Here is a 20,221-nt window from a genome sequence, read left to right as displayed (position 1 = left end):
CCAATCATCAGGAGTTATGGTGCGCACATTCAAATCTTAAGAAAAGTCTTTATTTGGGTTCGTCGAAATTACACAGTTTTACTTTATGTTTTTAGGGATCTTAATAAATTTTCCTCGGCTAGTAAGGTTCGAAATATCGTCAGTAGAGCTCAGAGTCTCTCAATCTGTAGGACCTCTGAGTTGATGTAATAGTGTTTAAAACAGTTAAATTCGTATCAAAATATTGTTTATATCGTAGATGATGTCAAATTACTTCAAAATATCAATGTTTACATTTGTTTTGGACGACGATGTGACGGAAAACGGGAGTTATGTGACGATGTGCATAAGTGGAGGAAACAAATTTTTTGGCACTTTTTAATTACTCACGTTTTACACTCCTAGGTCATTTATCTTTTTAGATAAATCCTAAATTATGATCTAGACTTCCTAGATTACATAATTAATCATCCTCGGTTCGGGATGCCAACGCTCATTAGCTAAATTGTAGGATTTATTACAGTCAACGTCACAAGCTACAGCTTTCTTAGCTGGCCATTATAGAACTCTCTTTCCTACTAGCTTCTTAAATTAAGCCAGTTAACTTAACTTTCAAATGGCGGCCTGTGATTGGCCGAAAACCAAAATCAGTTACCTTAAATACTTAATAAAACGCGAAATCCGCACACAACAATAGCGCGGATTACAAAATTTCACTTAAAATTTAAATCAAAAATTATTAAAATAATAATTTATATTTCAAAATAACGGCGTTAACTTTACCGTTTACCGTCTTAAAGTTCATTTAGTCCTTAGAGGGGTCCCAACAATACATAATTCAAATAGTCCGAAAAAGTCCATAGTCACTTTCTCATAGATACACATAAAATTAAATTACCGTTTCTGAAAATAAATAACATATTAGACATAGAGCAAACAAAATTATTAAATTATAAATAATAATAATTAATCTGTCAAAACAAATAACATGTTGCAGTACAGTTTCCAATAGAAATTCCCTATGTTTCAGAAATTGTCAGAATTTATCGATACCAAACACTACTGCTAAACATTCCAACTCATACACTGAAGATGCTTTCCTTTCCTGAAAAGTTAATGTACGTGAGGCAAAGGTAATGGGTTGCCTGGCATCTATTTCCTGTGACAATACCGTCCCTATAGCAACACTTGAGGCGTCTGTTAGTAAAATAAAAGGGTTTACTAAAATCTGCCATGCGCAGATCAGGTGGATTCGCTATTTCCTTCAAGAAATTAAATGCATTGTCTTGTTCAGGACCCCAAATATATTGTGTATTTTTCTTACGTAATGCGTTCAAAGGCGCCGCATGCTCGGCGAAATTTGGTATGTATTTGGCATAAAAATTGGCCATGCCAATAAAACGAGCTATGCCCTTTGCGTCTTTAGGTGATTTGAATTCCTTGATTGCCTGTGTTTGTTCTGGATCAATTGTAACACCCTTGTGTGATACCAAATGTCCAAGAAAAGAAATTTCGGAAGCAGCAAATTTTACCTTTTTTGTATTTACACTGAGACCTGCCTTGCGCAGTCTTTCAAGGACAAGAGTCAGATGCTGGATGTGTTCCTCAAAACTTTCGGAATAAATTACAAGATCATCTAAATAATTGTAAACAAATTTAAATTTAAAATCTCCTACTACTTGTTCAAGAAGTCGTGTGAGTACTTGAGCACCTGTGGCCAAGCCAAAAGGTACCACATTATACTGGTAAAGATTCCAAGGTACGCAAAATGCGGTAATAGGTTTTGAGTCTTGCGTGAGTGGGATCTGATGGTACGCCGAATTGAGATCGAATACACTGAAATACCTGGCCTTACTAAACCAATGAAAGGCCAAGTTCAAATCTGGGAGGGGTGTTTGCGGTATTTTAATCTGTTTGTTCAGTTTCCGATAATCGGTGACGAAACGTTGTTTCGTGCCCTTGGGCACTAGAAATGCAGGTGAACTGAAGGAGAATTAGAAGGTTCTATTACCTTATTATCTAACATTTTCTGTACATGTTTTCTCATAATTTCCATTTTAGGACCAAAAAGTTGATAAGGGTGACTTTTGACTGGCGTGGTATCAGTCAATTCAATTTGATATTCAGTTAGATTAGTTCTACCTAATTTCTTAGTTAGCAAATCAGAAAATTCATTACACAAATTTTGAATAGCAACTTGTTTACTGGGCTCGAGATAGTCCAGGGACAAAGAATTTCTCTCGTCAGTGTTGGTAGAAACATTAGTAACTTGTCCTGACCTTTTATTTTCAGGTGCCACGAATGATATGACAATATTTTTATCAATCAAAATACCTGTTTTAGCGATGAAGTCGGAGCCTAGAATAAGCTGCGTGGCTAAGTTTTCTGCCACAAGAAAAGGGAAATTCCAAGTGAATAATTCTATCCTGATTTTCACTAAAGCCACTTTGAATATGATAATTGGTTCGTCCGCTGCAGTAAAACAGTGCACATCCGTGACTTCTGTTTTCAGAACCTGCTTGTTATTCTGTAATTCCCTAAACAAATCGCCTGAAATAAAACTACGAGTAGCTCCTGTATCAATCAGACCAATAATTTGATTTTGGCCAAACATTGCTTTAGTGTATGGTAATACAGTTCGGACATGACCGAAAATGTTGTGACACTTACGTTTTCCCTTGTTAGTCAGGCTAACACATGTTTTGCAAATTCTTGTGAATTTCTCAGAATTTTCTTTATGATCAATTTGCTGTGTTATGATCTTCTGTTTGTGTTTTTTGTCTTTTTCTGTGTATTTCCTACTTTTATTTTTCTTGTTTTTTTTTTTGTTTTCCTGTGTTGTGCATTTTTTTGATTTGCATTTTGTTTTTGTGATTCATCAGTATGCACATTATGAACTGAAACATTCCTCTCGGATGAAGTTTTAGGTGGACCAGGTAGAAATTTGCCTGGCCACCGGCTTAAGCGTTTTTTGCCTTGTTGAAATTTGGTTTGAAATTTTTGTGTTTACATTGCTCAATGTAATGTCCTCTTTGCTTGCAATAATTACATAAAGGTGGTTGTTGTTGCATGTTCTTGTTTGAAGCATACTTATTATTTCTGTAGTAGTTTGTTTTCTGTTGCGGGTGGCTATTCTGTTGTTTCGTGTAAGGTTTCTGCCTGAGAATCATGCTTATCCACGGACTTCGCTGACCTGTTTCTCCGAGTGTCTGCATATTCGTAACTCATGGCATGTATACAGAGTTGATCTAGTTCTACAAAACTCCGTGGCCTAGCCTGGAAAACAGCGCGTGAGCGCTCTGCCTGATTTAGTCCGTCTACTATGCAGCTAACTACTTCGCTCTCTGATACGCCCAATCTGAGAACCGCCGCGGCTTCTCTGATTGATGCTACATAGTGCGGCAATGCTTCATTACTTTTCTGTAGCCTGTTGTACCATTCCAAACGGTAATTAGTCAAAAGTCTGGCAGGTATAAAAAAATTCAAAATTTCTTTGTAGTATTTGTCAAAAGAGTACACCAATCCCTCGCATAGCACGTCTTCAATTAATGCGAATTCAGTTAGCACGATGTAAATTTTACTGCCCTAGTCTCGAATAGCACGTCTGTAAATTTCAGTTAGCACGAAATCGCCACAGGCTAAAAAAAATCTCGGAAACGACGCGACGTCAGGTATGGAATTTGAGGGGGGAAGAGTGGTTTGGAATGCGAGGTGAAAGAGATGCGCACGCAGATAAACAAACACCGGGCCGTACTGTTGATGCCCGGCCGCAGACAGGCCGTACCGTTGATGCCCGGCTGCAGACCAGGCCGTACCGTACAGAAACCAAAGTAGATGAAATTGGACACGTTTTTTTAAAAAAATGCAAGATGATAGTGTTAATTTCACCCCAGAAAATATTTAACTAACTTTTATGTTTTGTATATGTACATATTGTACATACAGTACACTCCCTATTTAACGCGGTTGTCGGGGGACATAACTTTTACCCGCGTTGTTGCATAACCGCGATGTTTCGATGTGACCAAGGTCAAAAGGCATAAAACACCGCCTTTGTTCTAATAGGTCGGCAAGCACGCACAGTATAGACGGCCCGCCTTTGTGCGGACTTTGCATCCGCAGTTTCCACCAAACACGGGTGAAAAAATAAAAATAATAAATTTTAAAGATAAATATTAAATGTTGAATTGTTTTTATTTTTCCGCGTGCCGCGCACAGTTTGTCGCACGGCCTACGAGCGTGCCACACGCCGCCATACACACGTGCGGCACACAAGCTGCTGCTGCCAGTCTCGTGGTGTTAGCCACAGTATCTGCTTCGTCAGTGTCCGTAACAAAGTAAGTGCAGTGTGTGCGGTTACACACGATTCTGTGGTCAATGTCTTCTAAAAAGAAAGGCCGTAGTGATACTTCAAACCGAATATGAATCGCAAAGTACCGAGTTTGATTGACAAAATAAAAATTCTAGATTTACTTACAGATAGCTTGTCTTTTGTAGAAGCAGGCCGCAGATACAGGAAAAAAAACGATTCTAGCATTCGTACAATAAAAAATAAAGAATCGTCTATCGTGTCAAGTGGTTAAACTTTATTATCCATGCTTACAGTAAATTATAAATGGTCACATGTGGGAAACAAAAATTGCGCCAATTTAATTTTAGCGCAATCAGTGACGCCGTATTAAAAACCGTGTTAAACCTTGTCTTTAATTATTTCACCAAACGCTGTGTCGAGTTGCTGAGTGTGTGTGGCTCGGATCGGCAAGTGTTATATTCCCCAGCCTCTGTTTAAAGGTCGGGAGACCGCTACACATAAACATTTCCGGGACTTGTTTACTACCTCACGGCAAAAGTGGTACAGTATGGTTCACGTAAATATTGGACCACTGGGAATTCCTGGGCAAAGATTAAAAATACGCTAGCCGATTTACTTTACTATTTAATGTTAAAACATTATTCCAAAGTAAAAAGATGAACTTGTATAATACGATGAATTACCCAATAATATTACGTCTGTAGGTTTAAGTTGTAACAAAACATTTATATACAGATGTCCAGTAAAGTACCAATTAAGATTCTGGAGTGGAATTTTAAACACCGGACTACCTGATTTTGCCTTGTACGCAGCGACGCTGCTCAGTCAAGTGACTCATGCTCTGCCTGTGTGCTGCGTGAACACATTCCCTCCCCCATTCCCCCTCGTGTTTCTGCCCGCTCTAATCTCTACCTCTCTCCATGTTCTCGGCTAGCCTCTCCCTACCCAGCGCTTGCCGACAACCAAGCCTATCCAACATCAATCCCCAGCCGAGTCACGCTGGATAATGTCGCTGGACGGTGGGCTTTATCAGGTCCCCTGTCCGATGCTTCATTTGTGAGATAAAGCGACGTTAAGAACTAGTGTTTCAGAAAATATCACTGGGCTGGATTGGACCAAATTTGAAAACCCTACAAGATAGAGGAATAATGTACGGAGATATCTTGTTTAGAATTTTACTGCGGACATTTTCTACGCCTAGGCTTTTTTCTACCCGATGCTTAGTTTGTTAGTTACAACGCAAAATTATCCTAATCGGCTGTCAACCATGTATTCCATTATTATTATTATTCATTTCTGACTGGGGGACATGGTTTGACCCGCGATATACCCGATTCCGCGATATATCGGGAGTTTACTGTATTTTAATGTTATGTTTGTGCTCTAGGGAAAATCTAAATCTGTTTATCTGTTAACTGATTTGTTTACATAGCCGCTTTTATAAGAGTTGTGCATAACAAATTAAATGTTTACATATGGCTGTGTGTTTTAAAGTTATATAAAACCGGTTCATAATTTCATAAAAGTGTTTTAATTTTGTTAAGTTTTAAACGTAATAACAAAGGATCCAGCTGCTTGCAACAGCAGGCAGACAGACGCACGCGCGTGTTGAAGGTCACGCCTGGGCGGGCAAGCCAACCTGCTGACTGACGGTAAATATGTTACCACTTATCTCCCGTTACACTGTGCCATGTTTTCTTTATCTAACGTATTCGGTGGTAGTCTTAAAAAGATAAATGATATGACATATGCATTTTCAAGTATTATTCTACGCATTTATATTATGTAAAGATTACTTCCCTACACATCTTGGAACACATTAAATCATTTAGCCTTATATTTATGGGGACTAATGCTTCAGAATACGCGATTTCGATTAACACGAACATTTTTAGGAACGAATTAGTCGTGCTAAGTGAGGGATTGGTGTAACTATTTTCTATTGCTTGACTCGTTCTTTCACTCAGTGGTGGTTGGGTGTACGGAAAAACTATCTCCAACAACTGTTTGTCAGGAATGCCCCCTTTCTGTCTGATTTTAAGTAATTGCCTTATAAATTTGATTAATTTATCTGGGTCAAGACCACTTGTTTCTAGAAAACCAACAAGTAATCTCTTGACTGGATGGGCAATTTTCCCATAACAGCTATACTCAGCCGCCCTTGGCATAACTGGTAATGTTGTTTCTGGTTGATTCTGCGTTGATGGCGGAGGTGGGGGTGAAGGATGTGCAATTTGCGCGGTGGGGATGGTAGGGATCGGAGTTCCTTGCCCGGATGTCAATAAAGAATGAAACTGAGAATATGCATTAAAATATGACTGGTTTGTGGCGAATGGGAAAAACAAATTTGGTTGTGTTAAAGGATGCGGATTTGCAGGCAAGTTACCGGAAAATCTGACACTGGTGATGGGAGCTGTAGAAACATGCACGCCTGAGGGAATTTGAGAGGTGGCTGCTGGGATGGGAGGGGTTGAAACTGTGATGAGTGATTGAGATGTTGATGTTGATGAAATGGGCGGAACCTGCCTTGTTTGGCACAAAGATACTTGTGTGTCGGGTTGCCTTATTTCCTGGGGAAATTCCGGATTTTCACTCTCTACATTTCCTAGTGATCCCATTCCTAGGTTTTCTGCCTGGGCAATGTTCCAATGTTCCAATTTGGCTGCCCTAGCTTTCAATTTAATTTGGAAGGCGTTTGTCTGTTGCAGACAACGATTTAGCTCTGTTCGATAAACACCATTGAGCACATCTGCAGAAAGTACCACTAGATTTTCCAGTCGTCTGGTGACATGCTCTAATCGCATAATGTGTCGCTTTACATTGGGAAAATTCTCTTCCACATCTGAATAACTCACGAAAGCAGCTATGTCGTAAAATTTGGAGCAAGCTATGTTTAATTCCTCGAGTATTTCCAAATTTAGATTATGAACTGAGGTAGGTAACTTATCATGTACTGCGGCTCGAAGCCTCTTTCGCAGCTCTTGCGCATTTCCAGTAGTTGGTAAATTACGCTACTGCAACTCGTAACTTAATTCATCTACTAGTAATAGCTCCGGAGTAATCATCCTGTCCGGATTCATAGTATTACACAAACAAAACACTACCCTCTTAAAATTATCTCTTAAACTTTAACCTAAGGTATACACTTAAATCTAGCTTATGATTAAAACAATTGCTTTATTGCGTGGGAAGTATGTGCCATAATAATTTATTATTATTATTACTACTACTCCTACGCGCATCGGGAAATGAACAGTGTATTCTGAATGTAACAAGCTGTCAGGTTAGCTTGCCAAACACAGTACCTACAATGAAGGTCATGTCAGCCAGCAGAACTGACCTTGGCGCGCAGCACCTTTAACTGGCGGTGAGGGGGAGTGAGGTGTATCTCGTCTAGCGGACACGTCTCTGTTGATAAGCCACACGCGCACCCGAGTTGCGTGGGCGTGCAGCCAGCTGCCTCTTGGCGCGCGCTCAAATGTAAACACAGAGACCGAAGTGCAGCAAAACTTATGATAATATTAAAATTTAAGAGTCATTTTAGCTACTAAGTGTATCAGCGGACAGTTCACAAATTACTACAATAAGATTCTAAGAAACCAAAATTTAAAAAAAAAAATCAATTTTTTTTTATATAAATTTAAATATTTGGTATGACCTTTCAAATTAGATATGCCTATAGACGTAACCACGCTCTGCTACCATTTTATAATACCCCAAGTGTCTTAAAGAATAATTAAATTAGTAGGTAAAAAGATTTGGAAACTTAGAAAACTGGGGCCCACAATTAATAGCTATCAAAAGTCAACATCAGAAGCGACACTAGGAGTAAACAAAGCAAATTTAGTGACTCCCTAAGAACACTTGGGAGAGAAAAAGGATCGTTATTATAGATTAATTAAATCAAAACAACAGTTACATCTATAGACTTCCTTATTTTATTAATCATTGTTCTTTCTTTTTTTATAGATTAAATTTTCCTTTGTAACATTTGTTTTTCATTGATAAGTGATCTTACATAAATTCCTCACAATTACACTTATTATATTATATTCTTTAACTTTATTTACGAGAGGGCCGGCCCTAAATGTTTTAACAAAAAAAAAACGATATTTGAATAAATAAATGAAATTAACATCGCTATAGTCCTTGCAAAACATCATATGAATGTCCTCTTCTCGAAATGCTTTAACTGTCCGCTGTCTTAACTGGGTTAGACTATTTTTGAGTTCGTGAAGAAAATGATAGAATGATGCGGGTATCACCCGGGGCTGTAGGTTGACGGTGATTGAGGTAGTAGGCCTAAAGATGGTAAATTCTGCTCAGGATCCGACTCTAGAGGTCCTGGCAGAGGATTTTGGTTGCCCCAAACTTGGAACCCTGTCTGAAACAGAAGTCCAAATTCCAAAGAATCAGACATGTTTCTAGACAGTATACTTAAATGGCGCAAAAGGCCAATAGAGGGAAATTGAAGGGGGGATGACGTCAAGACTTACAAGAACAGGGTGTTGGTCCTGGCGCTCAGGAGAGGGCGTCTCGTCTCTGAAAACCCGAACCACGATGCGCGGTAGACACGGAAATCTTCATGATTAAGAAAAAATTTATATAAAAAAATTATAAGTTTCTCTACTTTTTCTAAACTACTGACTGGTTAATCTAAATTTTCCAGATAGGGATTTCATCCCTATAGTCTGAGAAGACTACATAATACAAGAATCGATGCCGATAATTCGCCGAAGATCGCAGCTACAAGAGGTACCAGTCAGCCAGGAAGCGCGCACCAAAGTCCCCTCAGCACGGGATCTCTTGAGAATGGGAGGGGGTTAGGCTCTGAGCCAAAAATTACCGAGGCCACCCGAAGGTGTCCGGCATAAAAAAATTAGATCTTACTGGAGTGACTGCTTGACTTAGGCGCTATCTTTTGGTGGCGAGAAGAAGAACTAAGAAATCGACTTGTGGCCGACGAGTGTGTCACTGCTAGGGGTTTATGGGGCCACCAGTGTTGCCACCTAGCGGCCCGAGATATAGGGATGAGAAAGATTGTCGTTACCTCCGCGCGAACGCGCTAGTGTCGGCGCTGCCGACGCCGACAAGTGGCGTTAGTGACCATAGCCGTCGCTAGATCTCGTTAAAGACAATAATCGTATCTGCGGCTATCATGCCTGAGATGGCCTTGAATTCGGTTACCGTCCCCAGGAGATCACAAGCGGTCATCGCTCCTGGCTTCAATTCTGAGAAGAAAGGGTGGGGGAGCAGGGGGGGATGGCTTCCAAAAACGCATGGTCTGGGGGACGCAAGGCCCACGGGATCCTCCTGTCGTGTCTTGCTGCTAGTGAACCTTATACCGATTCGTGACAGAGTTAGCAGGGCTCAGCACTGCTCCACAAGCTGCTGTAGGCAGAATTAGTCATGTGGAAAAATTAAGTTACCGGCCTCCAACGTGCCTATAGGCGGGAGAAATATTAGCCAGACTTCTAACCTAGCATTAGGCTGGGAAAATAAATCAGCTCGCCTCTGAGAACAGAGGCTGAGTGCCTGGTAGTAAAGATATATGATAAGTAAAAAAAAAAAATTTCCAAAAATATTTAAGATAACAAAATTTTAAATAAAACGTTCCTAAATCCCTAATACACGGCACAGCACCCATATTTTACAATTTTAGGACGTCAAAATTTGGATATAAAAAAAAACTCTCGCGTAATTGTTGTATGATGTTTTTGGTCCCGCTATTAGATTCCGAACGCTTTTTGTGGGTATTTTTTCTGTATAAAACAATGTATTTAAAATAGAAATCCTATATTTATTCGGACATTACCTCTTACTTATTTAATTAACGGAAATACGAAGTTGTCTCATTCGTGAATTTTCTTTTAAAGATTTTTAAATATTATAACCTTCATCTGTTCGTTTGCGTCGCCGCGGTTTACCACTTACAAAAATGTAGCCAGCACTCGTTGCATTGATTCATGTTTGGTTATTTTGCTTCCCGTATAGAGCGCGCACACGTAGCCGAATATCGATATCTCGCTGTGTGCATGCAACGCGCACTTTTTGTCGAGTGCCGAGTTAACTAAATCTGATGGCCCGCACTCTTTCGTGGTATGTAGTACGGCGATAGTTACGCGTTAATTCAGCTTGCATTTGGATCACAGATTTTGTTCTTCTATTTAAAGTTGAAAGGTTTTTGTTGCATGACTTATTAATTTAAATTGTTTGGCGTGCTCTTTTATACTTCACTTTTAAAATAAACGTACTTTCCATGAATGGGTTTTGTTTTCAGGAATAACTTTATCTAACAAAAAAAGTTTTTTCCGCATATTCTTGGCACCCCTACTTTTCAAACTTGATTTTAGAATAAAATGTGCAACGATAATGCAAGAAAACACGGTACTTTAAGGAAAAAAGTAAGCAAAATTGCTGTCATGGTTTTTCAGAAATTTCACTACAGCCTGTTTATCAATTTTTTGAAAATATGTTGAGCTATAGACAGTAATTTTTGTTTGTTAAAGTTTCAAAAAGTATAATATCAACCTTGTTGGTTCTTTAACACTGGCAAGGGGGAGTGGGGTAATGATCAGTGCTGATAAATAGCAAAAGGTTGTTGGACCACATGGTGGTGTTATTTCTCATCTGCTGGTGATGTCACAGTTGGTTCAATAGGTTGAAGGTAAGTGTCATGTGAGGAGCATGGTATTGTTTTTAATAAAAATCTTGACTGCAGCTCAAGCCTGATAAGAAGGACGCAAGGATTTTTTAATTTGGCGGGCAGAGACCTTAGCCAATGGGCTACCAGATCAGTTAAAATAGAGGGAAGAAAGTAATGAATATATGCTTTCTAATTATGTCTACAGATGTTATCGAACCTTATGTTGGCAAATTTATTTAATTCAGCAATTGATTTTCCTCTTCAAGATAGAAGCCCCCCTTGGGGGTATGCTTGAAGAATTGGTTTCTGTAGTTTATTACTTTATAAATATATACAGTTCTTCCTGAATTCTAAAAAATTATTTGGTTTTTCTGGGGTTATTACTGAGTCTTCTTAATCTATTCTATGTAACAAATATATATATAGTATATAACTATAATATAATAATAAATATATTAATTTCAATAAATCTTCTGGGGAGTGGAATATAGAACTCCCCAGGATTATTACATATTATATATAATATATAAAGAGATTATATAGAGATTTATATTTAGATAATAATTAATTAAATGATTATACAATATAATTTTGCAATATATTTTTGCAATATATATAGTGAAAGAGGAGTTCCACAGTAAGTAATATATACAATTTCAATATCAATATTCCTCTTCTTCCTATGTCTGCAGTAATTAATGTACAGTAGGTCACGTCATATTTTTATTTCAAATACCAGAGGGCATCATCTTCAGTCTAGCTCAGGCTTTCAGAGAGAGCCAAGTTTAATATTAAATAAAGTAGCATTTCTTGCAACTGGCGTGCACCAAGCTATAGTACTAGTTGGTGCCACATTATAATACAAAAGGTTGCTAAATTAAAATTTTAAAATAGTTATATTTCATAAAGTAACTGAGAAGGTGTTCCTTAATGTGCACAAAGTGGATAAGGAATGATGTCAATGCACCTAAGGATACGTACATTTCCTTTCATAGATGCACCAACATTCCCCACCATACCCTGCCAGCTTGGTGAAGAGGCATAGTGCACTTAAAGATATGTTCCTTTATGTGCATAATAGCACGCATGAGATCCTTGCTTAACCAACTTTTGTATTGTGGTACTTATAGATTAGTTAGGGTGTAGTGATTTTGATTTAAATAGAGCTAGCACTTCTGTTATGTTTTAGCTAAATAAAACATTAAGCTTTATATAGTGTTATGATCATAAAATATATTAAACAAGGGAGAACCCAAAAAACTGGATTTTTTTAATAATAAAATTATTTATTATCTTTGATACAAAATTCCTTCAGTCATCTTCAAAGTATTCTCCATTAGTTACGATGCAAGACTCTTCTACTTTGATATCCTCCAGTGCCCTTTGTGAAGCAGTTTTTACCACCTCCACATCATCAAAACGCTTCCCTTTTAGATTTTTCTTCATTCTCAGGAACAGGAATAAGTCGCATGGAGCTAGGTCTGGCGAATGCGGGGGGTGTGGAACAACAGACGTCCCCTGAGAGGCAAAATAGCAGTCACTTGTAAGGCCGTGTGTGCGGGGGTGTGGTCATGATGAAGGAACCAGTCACCTGATCCCAAAGTTCCGGCGTTTCCTCCACACATCCTCTCACAAACATCTTAAAACTTACAAATAAAAGTGCTGGTTAACAGTATGTATGCCCACGGGGAACAAATTCCCAGTGCACAATTCCACGAACATCAAGAAAGACAATGATTGTCGTCTTAAAATTCGACCTCACTTGTCTTGCTTTTTTTAGTCTGGGGAGTTGTGAGTCTTCCTCTGGCTTGGTACTTCCTTGGTTTCTGGGTCATATCTTAAACACCAACTCTCATCATCTGTAATACTTTGATCAAAAAGTTTGGATAACTTTCAAACTCTTGTTTCAAGTCCTGGCTCAAATTCAATTGAATTTTTTTTTATCCTTTTTGAGAAGGCGAGGACAAATTTAGCGGCAACACCTCTCATTTGCAAATCTTAAGTCAAAATTCGCTGGCACGAGCTCCAAATCACTCCTGTCTCTTCTGAAATTTTGTCTTGAAGAGTGCCTAGAATGAGCCTGGTCTACAATATTCATCTCACCACATTTAAAGCACCCAAACAATTCAAAAACTTGTGTGTGTATCATAGCATCCTTCTTGAAAGCCTGTTGAAGCTTTTGGTAAGCTTCCGTTGCTGATTTTTCAAGCAGGAAACAAAATTTCAAACACATTCTTTGTTCTTTTCAATCTGCCATAACAACTTCGCAGGTGAAACACGAAAACGGTAAGAGAAAAACAATACTATGATCAAATGTTAATCTACAAACTGATGCCGTCTGGGCAGCTGTTTAGTGAAGGTATCTACTAACCTCATCTAGCGGGAGAACTCTCTACTACATCTACGAATGGCAGTGGGCTCTCAGTCCGATTTTTTTGTCCACCCTCGTATGTATTTTCCTTGTCTCAACAAGCGTTCTCTTCTACATTTATTCCTCTGTTCTTTATTTATATATATTTTTTTTTTTTGAATAATGTTATGTGTATTGATAAAATTATATTGACAGTGTTTTGTTTTAATTGAGACCATAATGTTGTATTAAAAACTGAATATTTCTCCAAACTGCAAGCAAGCTTCCTTGCGCATAAACGTGGGCATGCCAGCTGCAACTCTGTGGGAGGTTGGATTATTTTTTAACTGTTGCACTGGACTTCTAGTGGCGAGGTCTCATGGCTCCTCATGTGGGAGAGAAACACAGTGGGGGCCTGGACCTCAGTCACTACTAATATGTTAAATGGCAAGTCCTCACTCACGCTCCTACTCTCGCAGATGTCCAAGTCATGACTAACAAGGCTGTGGCTGCAATCACATCGCAGGGAAAGGCAGGTTCGTGACCTCACTGACCAATCACATCACAGCTCTTTCAAGGACACAACTGTATGCAAATTTCTTAACCCTCGCAGGGAGGCTTTTCCTACAAAAAATAAAAACCTGAGAAATTACGAAGTCTTCTCTGATTGAATGATTTTCCTGTCTCATGTGAGAGAGAACGTCTGCCAATTTTCCCATCATAACAATTACATAGAGAACAACACATCAGAATGTTTCAGTACTAATAAAAAAAAAAAAAAGAGTCTGAAAAATTAGCACTGCTGTCTCTCCTTCCTTTTACAAACACATGTCCCAGAGACATTATAGCTCTCAAATAACATCAAACGTAAAATACTGGCATAAAAACATATTTTAAATTAATAAAATACTAAAATATGTATTTACACAAATAATAACTTAGAAAACAAAGTGAAAACCAGTAAAAAAAAATAGTTAAATAGTTTTTCTCTGAAAGAAACCATATATTGAAATTAATTATAAGAATTTTCAGAATGATGAAACACAGGTATTAAAAACTAGGTCACTAAGAATACTGGGCAAAGCTGGGCAGGGCAGGGGTGTGCAGTGCCACAATGCGGCTGGTTGCAGTTGAGGGATCGGCCCACGCGGACGACAGGCGACCCTCCCTCATCCTGCAGGCATCGTCGCTGCTGCAGGACGACCAAGGGCGCTCGCCGTCCCCGGAGGACCTGCTGCCCGCCTGGAGGCAGCCCGCCGCCCCGCGCACCAGGTGGGTGTCCAGCTTCAGACACTAGTTCAAGTTTGAAAAGTAGAGGTGCCACGTTTATGCGGAAAAAAAAAAAATTTTGTTAGATTATGTTTTTCATAAAAACAAAACCCATTCATGGAAAGTATATTTATTTTAAAAGTGGAGTATATAAAAGCATGCCGAACAATTTAAATTAATAAGTCATGCAACGAAAACATTTCTTCAACTTCAAATAAAAAAACAAAATGCAAATTCGAGCCTGAACTAACGCATAACTATCGTCGTATTACACACCACGAAAGAGTGCGAGCAAACAAACGTAGTTAACTCGGTTCTCGACAGAGAGTGCGCGTTGCATGCAATCGGTGAGAGATCAATATCGATATTTAACTACGTGTGCACACTCTGTACGGGAAGCAACATAACCAAACATGAATGATTGTAACGAGCGCTGGCTACATTTTTATATACGGTACACCGCTGTGATGCAGACGATCAGATAAGGGTTATAACTAGAGATGTGCGAGAAGTCCTTTTCAAAAACCGAGACGAGATCGAGACAAAAATACTAAAATTCTTGAGAATCGAGACGAGATCGAGAATTCAGTTTTTTTCTTATTTCAAAATTGCAATTTGGTGTCAGTAAAGTTTTCCTCAACGAGATTTTAGATGCAATAAATTGGGCCCACCCTACTCTTTCCTCTTGAGTTCTTTGTAATTCTTGATGTGCAAATATCAACAGTTTTACATGTATAAGCTATTTAATGAAAGAAATGAAAGGACCACAAATACGCTATAGAATATACATTTAGAAAAATGAATTCCAAAAAATAAATAGGCCTGCACTGTATTCACATGAGCATTTCAATAGGCCTATTATTGAAAACAGTTAACTTTATTTGGTAGCTCACATTTAAAATCTGCTGTTTAAAAAGACAAACTGCTCTATATTTTCGGCCAACAGAGTCTCTCTTCTGGATGTAACAGTGTTACCAGCACTGCTGAAAAGCCTTTCGCTTTCCACCTGCGTGGCTGGTATGGCCAAATATTTTCTTGCGACTCTGGCAAGAGCAAGGAATCTTGACTGGTTCTGCTGCCACCACATAAGAGGGTCACTTGATCAGGGGATAACATTTTCACCAAGATAAATGGTAAGTTCATTTTCAACTCTTGGTGACTTTACTGAGGAACAGCTTGATTTCTTCAGATGTTCAAAAGTATTCCACAGAGAACAGTTGGCTTCAACTGTATCTGATGGATTTTCTTCTGGAACAGGTGCTGTTTTATTATCAACAACCACTTTGAGATCTGAAGTAATATGCTGCACACAAATAAGATTTTCGTGGTTTTGCAGCAAAATGTTTTTGAAGCGTGGGTCAATTACCATTGCAATCATGTCTTCTTTTACTGTTGTGTACAACGGATACCTAGATTTAATACTTTTCTGAAGAGAGGTAGCAAATGCAATTCCAGGGTTACTTTGATCTTCAACATAGTTAGAAAGTGTTGCCTCAATGCCATAGAGCAATGGTATTTTGGAAGAGATAGTGGGAAATTTAGAGTAACACAGCTCTCTTGTCGCTTGTTCTATTTGCTGTAACACACTTACTACATTAGCAGCAAACTTCCACTCACTCAATGTAAAATTTTCTACTGCCATTGAATCTCCTAGATCTGCAGATAAGGGTACCTGCTGCTCAACAAGGCGGGAGAGCATTGTAAACTCACTGTTCCATCTTGTCGGCACCATTGGTAACAGCTCGTGTACAGGTTTGTTCAACTTTAGCTGCAGAGCATGAAGCCTTTCTCGAGCAATATTGCTGTTGCGATAATGTCCCACGATTGCCTTTTGCTAGAAGGTCTGCAACATTGTGTTCACTTTTAGCATCTTGAACTGCCAACTGTAGTGTGTGGGCAAAACACTGTGTGTGAATCCATGATGTTTTGTTTATGGCATCTGTGAAATTCTTAACATTATCTGTAACTACGTACAATGGAATTGAATTGGTGGGAAAATTCCATTCGTCTATAGCTGCTGTCAGCTTTTCTTGTATTGCCAGAGCAGTGTGCGAACCTGAAAAGTGGTAATTTCCAAGGACATGATATTTCAACTCAAAGTCTTTTGTCAAATACAGTCAAGCCTCTCTGAAACAACCCCTCACGGTTCCCAGGAATAGGGTCGTAATAGTGGGGGGGGGGGGGGGGGGGGGGGGGGTGGTCGTAATAGATGTTTTCCGACATTTTCAGTTCATTTCAACCCCCCTCCCTTCCCAAACCGCTACTCGCTAAGAAACCAGCCTTACAATGGCAGGATGCTGTCACTCACAATGCTAGACGGCTTTGCTTTAAACCCACTTCAACCTTCATGACAAGTCCATCGCCCTACAGGCCACCTCTAAAGAAAAGATAGTCAAAGACAGTTTATTTTTACTGGTTAGTTTACATGTACGTTTTCTGCTTGCCGTAGTTAAATACATACACTAGAACCCCGATGTCACGAACCCCGGATTTAACGAAGCAGTGATATTACGAATACTTTCTCGAATATGAATACTTTTCCTGTCAATTATGTTTTTTTTAGCTTCGCTAACTTTTTGTTTCTTTGTGAGACAGTCGTGTATTGATAACTGTCTACTGTACATATAAGGATTTTCTTTTTGTTTTGTAGCTTTTTCCTTTGTTAATTCCAAATAATCCTTTTCGGCGGCTGGATGAAGTTTCAAGTGTCGCAAGAGACCACTTGTTGAACAAGTCGGCGCCTGAATACGTTTTTTGCACACTTTGCACTCACCCTCACCCTTTCGTTTTTCATAAAATTTCCAAATGTGCGACAATTTACGGTCTTGAACATTTCCAGAACTATCAGCCATTCTAATAATTACATGTATTAGCGATGAAAATAACTTTTAGAAAAAAACTGGTGAGATCCTTTATTTCCCGGTAATTTAAACTAAACTTAACCCCAAAAAGAAAATAAACAAATTATTGAGCTCTTTCCATAGATTACCGGCTACATTACACACACATATGCATTGCACCACCGTAAAAAAAATTTTAAAAAAAGGGCCGCAAATTGATGGAAATTTACCATCAATAGCGCGCCGTGCGCGGAGAAAAGTCATTGTACTCTATCAGCTGTTGTTACGGCGCGGCGTAGCCGCCGGCTGGCTTTCTCTGTTCTCTGAGCTGCGCATGCGCAGTATAACTCACTCAACGCTCCGCCCAGACTCGTGACCTTCCATCAGCAGCCAGCCAATAGATGCGAGCTTAGCGGAAAAAAATATATGCTCCACCTCCCGTGTAGGCGTGTACCAGTTTTGTCCAGTTCTAATACCAGTTTATTGGTATACGCACCAGTTTTCTCGCTGCCGTGACATGTTCAAGTTTACGTTCATCTTGATGTCTTGATACCAATAATTAATTATTTACGATCCCCAGATATAAATGGTTAGTTTAAAAAATATGCGTCAACTGTACAATACTTCCGAAATTATAAAATACGTATAAAACAGTTACCAAGACTCCGCTCATTTTATCTTGTGAAGTTTATGTCTCGTACCAGTATTTCGGCTAAGTTGTGACAGAAATACAGTATCAGAACTTACAAGCAGCCACGTAATATTCCAGACATTCCCCTTTACGTTTATACATTCGTGAGTTTACGTTTTTCCCTAGTACATTTTAGATTGTCTCCTGCAATAATTATTCGGATTTTTACACACGTAGGCTTAAATTATTACATGTTTATAAATATAAGCAACTTTTCATGTTATAAAATATGTATATTTTGCGATTTAAAATGCTCATTGCCGACTATAAACGTAATATTTTTCACGATGTCTTTAGGCCTACTAGCTAATCTTATCTACACATAAAGTACCCACTGTATTTTTTTTTATTTGAGCATATATATTGTGTGTTAATTATTATTTTATTGATATAAAATATAAAAAAATGTAAACACGGGGCTTACGACACTGCCTTCAGTGCCGAGTTTTTTTATTTTTTATTTTTATGTTTGATTAGTTCAAGTGTTGTTTTTGCACGAATAGGATATAATTTCTATCGAAAATACATCAGCATAATATATAGTCACGGCAGATCATTTCCCGTGGCAGCAGGACACGGCAACGGCAATTCATTTCCCGCGGCAGCAGTGGGAAAAATGGGGAGGGGGGGGGTGATAGCCACAAATGGACGTAATTTGGCCTCGCTGGTTCGTACGTACAACTTGGTCGTAAGGACAAATTTTGGAGAACCTTGAGTGTACGTAGAATCGAGGTTTCACTGTATATGATTAAAATATCGTCCAGAAACTCTGCAGCGCTCGCAGCGCAAATAGAGCCAGCATGACTTCATCGCCATCTTGTAATGTGTTTGTTGTTGTTTTCGATATGAACGCAATCTTTGACGCGTTTCACATGTTTATTCTTGGACAATTCTTTTACAGTTTCATCACATATGGCGATTGCACCAAGTTGTTACGTGACGTAAATAGTGGGATGGATTCGATTTTTGAGACGTAATTCGCGTGAAACTATTGTATTGGACTAAATGGGAACTAAACGGTATCTGAAGAATATAGTGCAAATAAGGGGAAAACGTAAATAACGGTAACGTAAATAAGGGGTTTCGCTGTATGTTATTTCCAAAAATGGCAGTTAATAAACCACATCATTTTTTTACGAGCAACAGAGTTAAGCAATACAAATTCTCGAAATTCTCAGAAATTCTAAAATTTTCTCGAGACATTTTGATCTCGATAATTTCTCGATATTACCGAGACTCGCGCGTCTCTAAGTTATAACGTTTAAAAATGTCTTTAAAAGAAAATTTACACATCAGGCAACTTCGTATTTCCGTTAATTAAATAAGTGGTAATATCCGAATAAATATTAGATTTATATTTATACTTTAAAATACATCGTTTTATACGGAAAAATACCTACACAAAGCGCTCGGAATCTAATAGCGGGACCAAAAACATCATGCATATTTACGTGAGAGGTTTTATAATCCAAATTTTGACTCTATATAATATAGGTCCGACGATTATGCACGTGCGACTATTATGCGATAAAACAGGGTAAAAGCTTTGAAAATAATGAAAAAAATTTCTTAGAGCAGAATATTCCAAAGGCTTATGATGCTGTTTTAGGAGCCAAAAAAAATGTGATGTTGTTCAAGAGTGTTTTTACCAGGAAGAGAACCAGTTAAACTGTAAAAAATTGATTTGTAATGTCAGCAGGTTTTTTGAGTACATAATACACACCCTCAACACCTAATGCAATAAATGCCTAATGCAATAAAAGCTGATGGCTTCAGTAATTTCCTACTATACCCGCCCAACAAAAACTAAAAGGTTGACTCGCGTTGCAAGCAGGACAGAAGAAGTATATCCCTTTCACACAAGTGCACAGGTAATGGTGGGAAGAAAAACTTGCTAACAAGAGAGCAACAGCAATTTTTCTGTACCAGTTTAAGACCTTTATGATTTTGGATGTTGTATACGTACATTAAACAAAAAAACAAAAAAGCAAAATTTCTGTCATATTTCAGAGTTTCCACAACAGACCATTGTTCACAATTATTGAATAAAGCTTTATTACAGGCATGAAATATAATGTCTTCGTGTTTAAATTGTAGCTACAATAAAAAAACATATTTACAACCCCGTTTATTA

The 20,221-nt window shown here is 38.5% G+C and overlaps 1 protein-coding gene across 1 annotated transcript in view; it reads left to right on the top strand.

Moving 5' to 3' along the window:
* The window catches only part of LOC134535751 (probable phosphorylase b kinase regulatory subunit alpha), a 582,726-nt gene that overhangs the window by 341,619 nt on the left and 220,886 nt on the right, over window positions 1-20,221 (top strand). Inside the window, exon 15 of the mRNA XM_063374982.1 lies at window positions 14,418-14,559. Coding sequence (XP_063231052.1) covers window positions 14,418-14,559 — 142 coding nt within the window. The remainder of the gene's footprint in view (window positions 1-14,417; window positions 14,560-20,221) is intronic.

This window comes from Bacillus rossius, chromosome 10 (assembly GCF_032445375.1).
Source record: "Bacillus rossius redtenbacheri isolate Brsri chromosome 10, Brsri_v3, whole genome shotgun sequence".
Classification (NCBI taxonomy): Eukaryota; Metazoa; Arthropoda; class Insecta; order Phasmatodea; family Bacillidae; genus Bacillus; species Bacillus rossius.
This window is presented reverse-complemented; position numbering and strand designations above follow the sequence as displayed.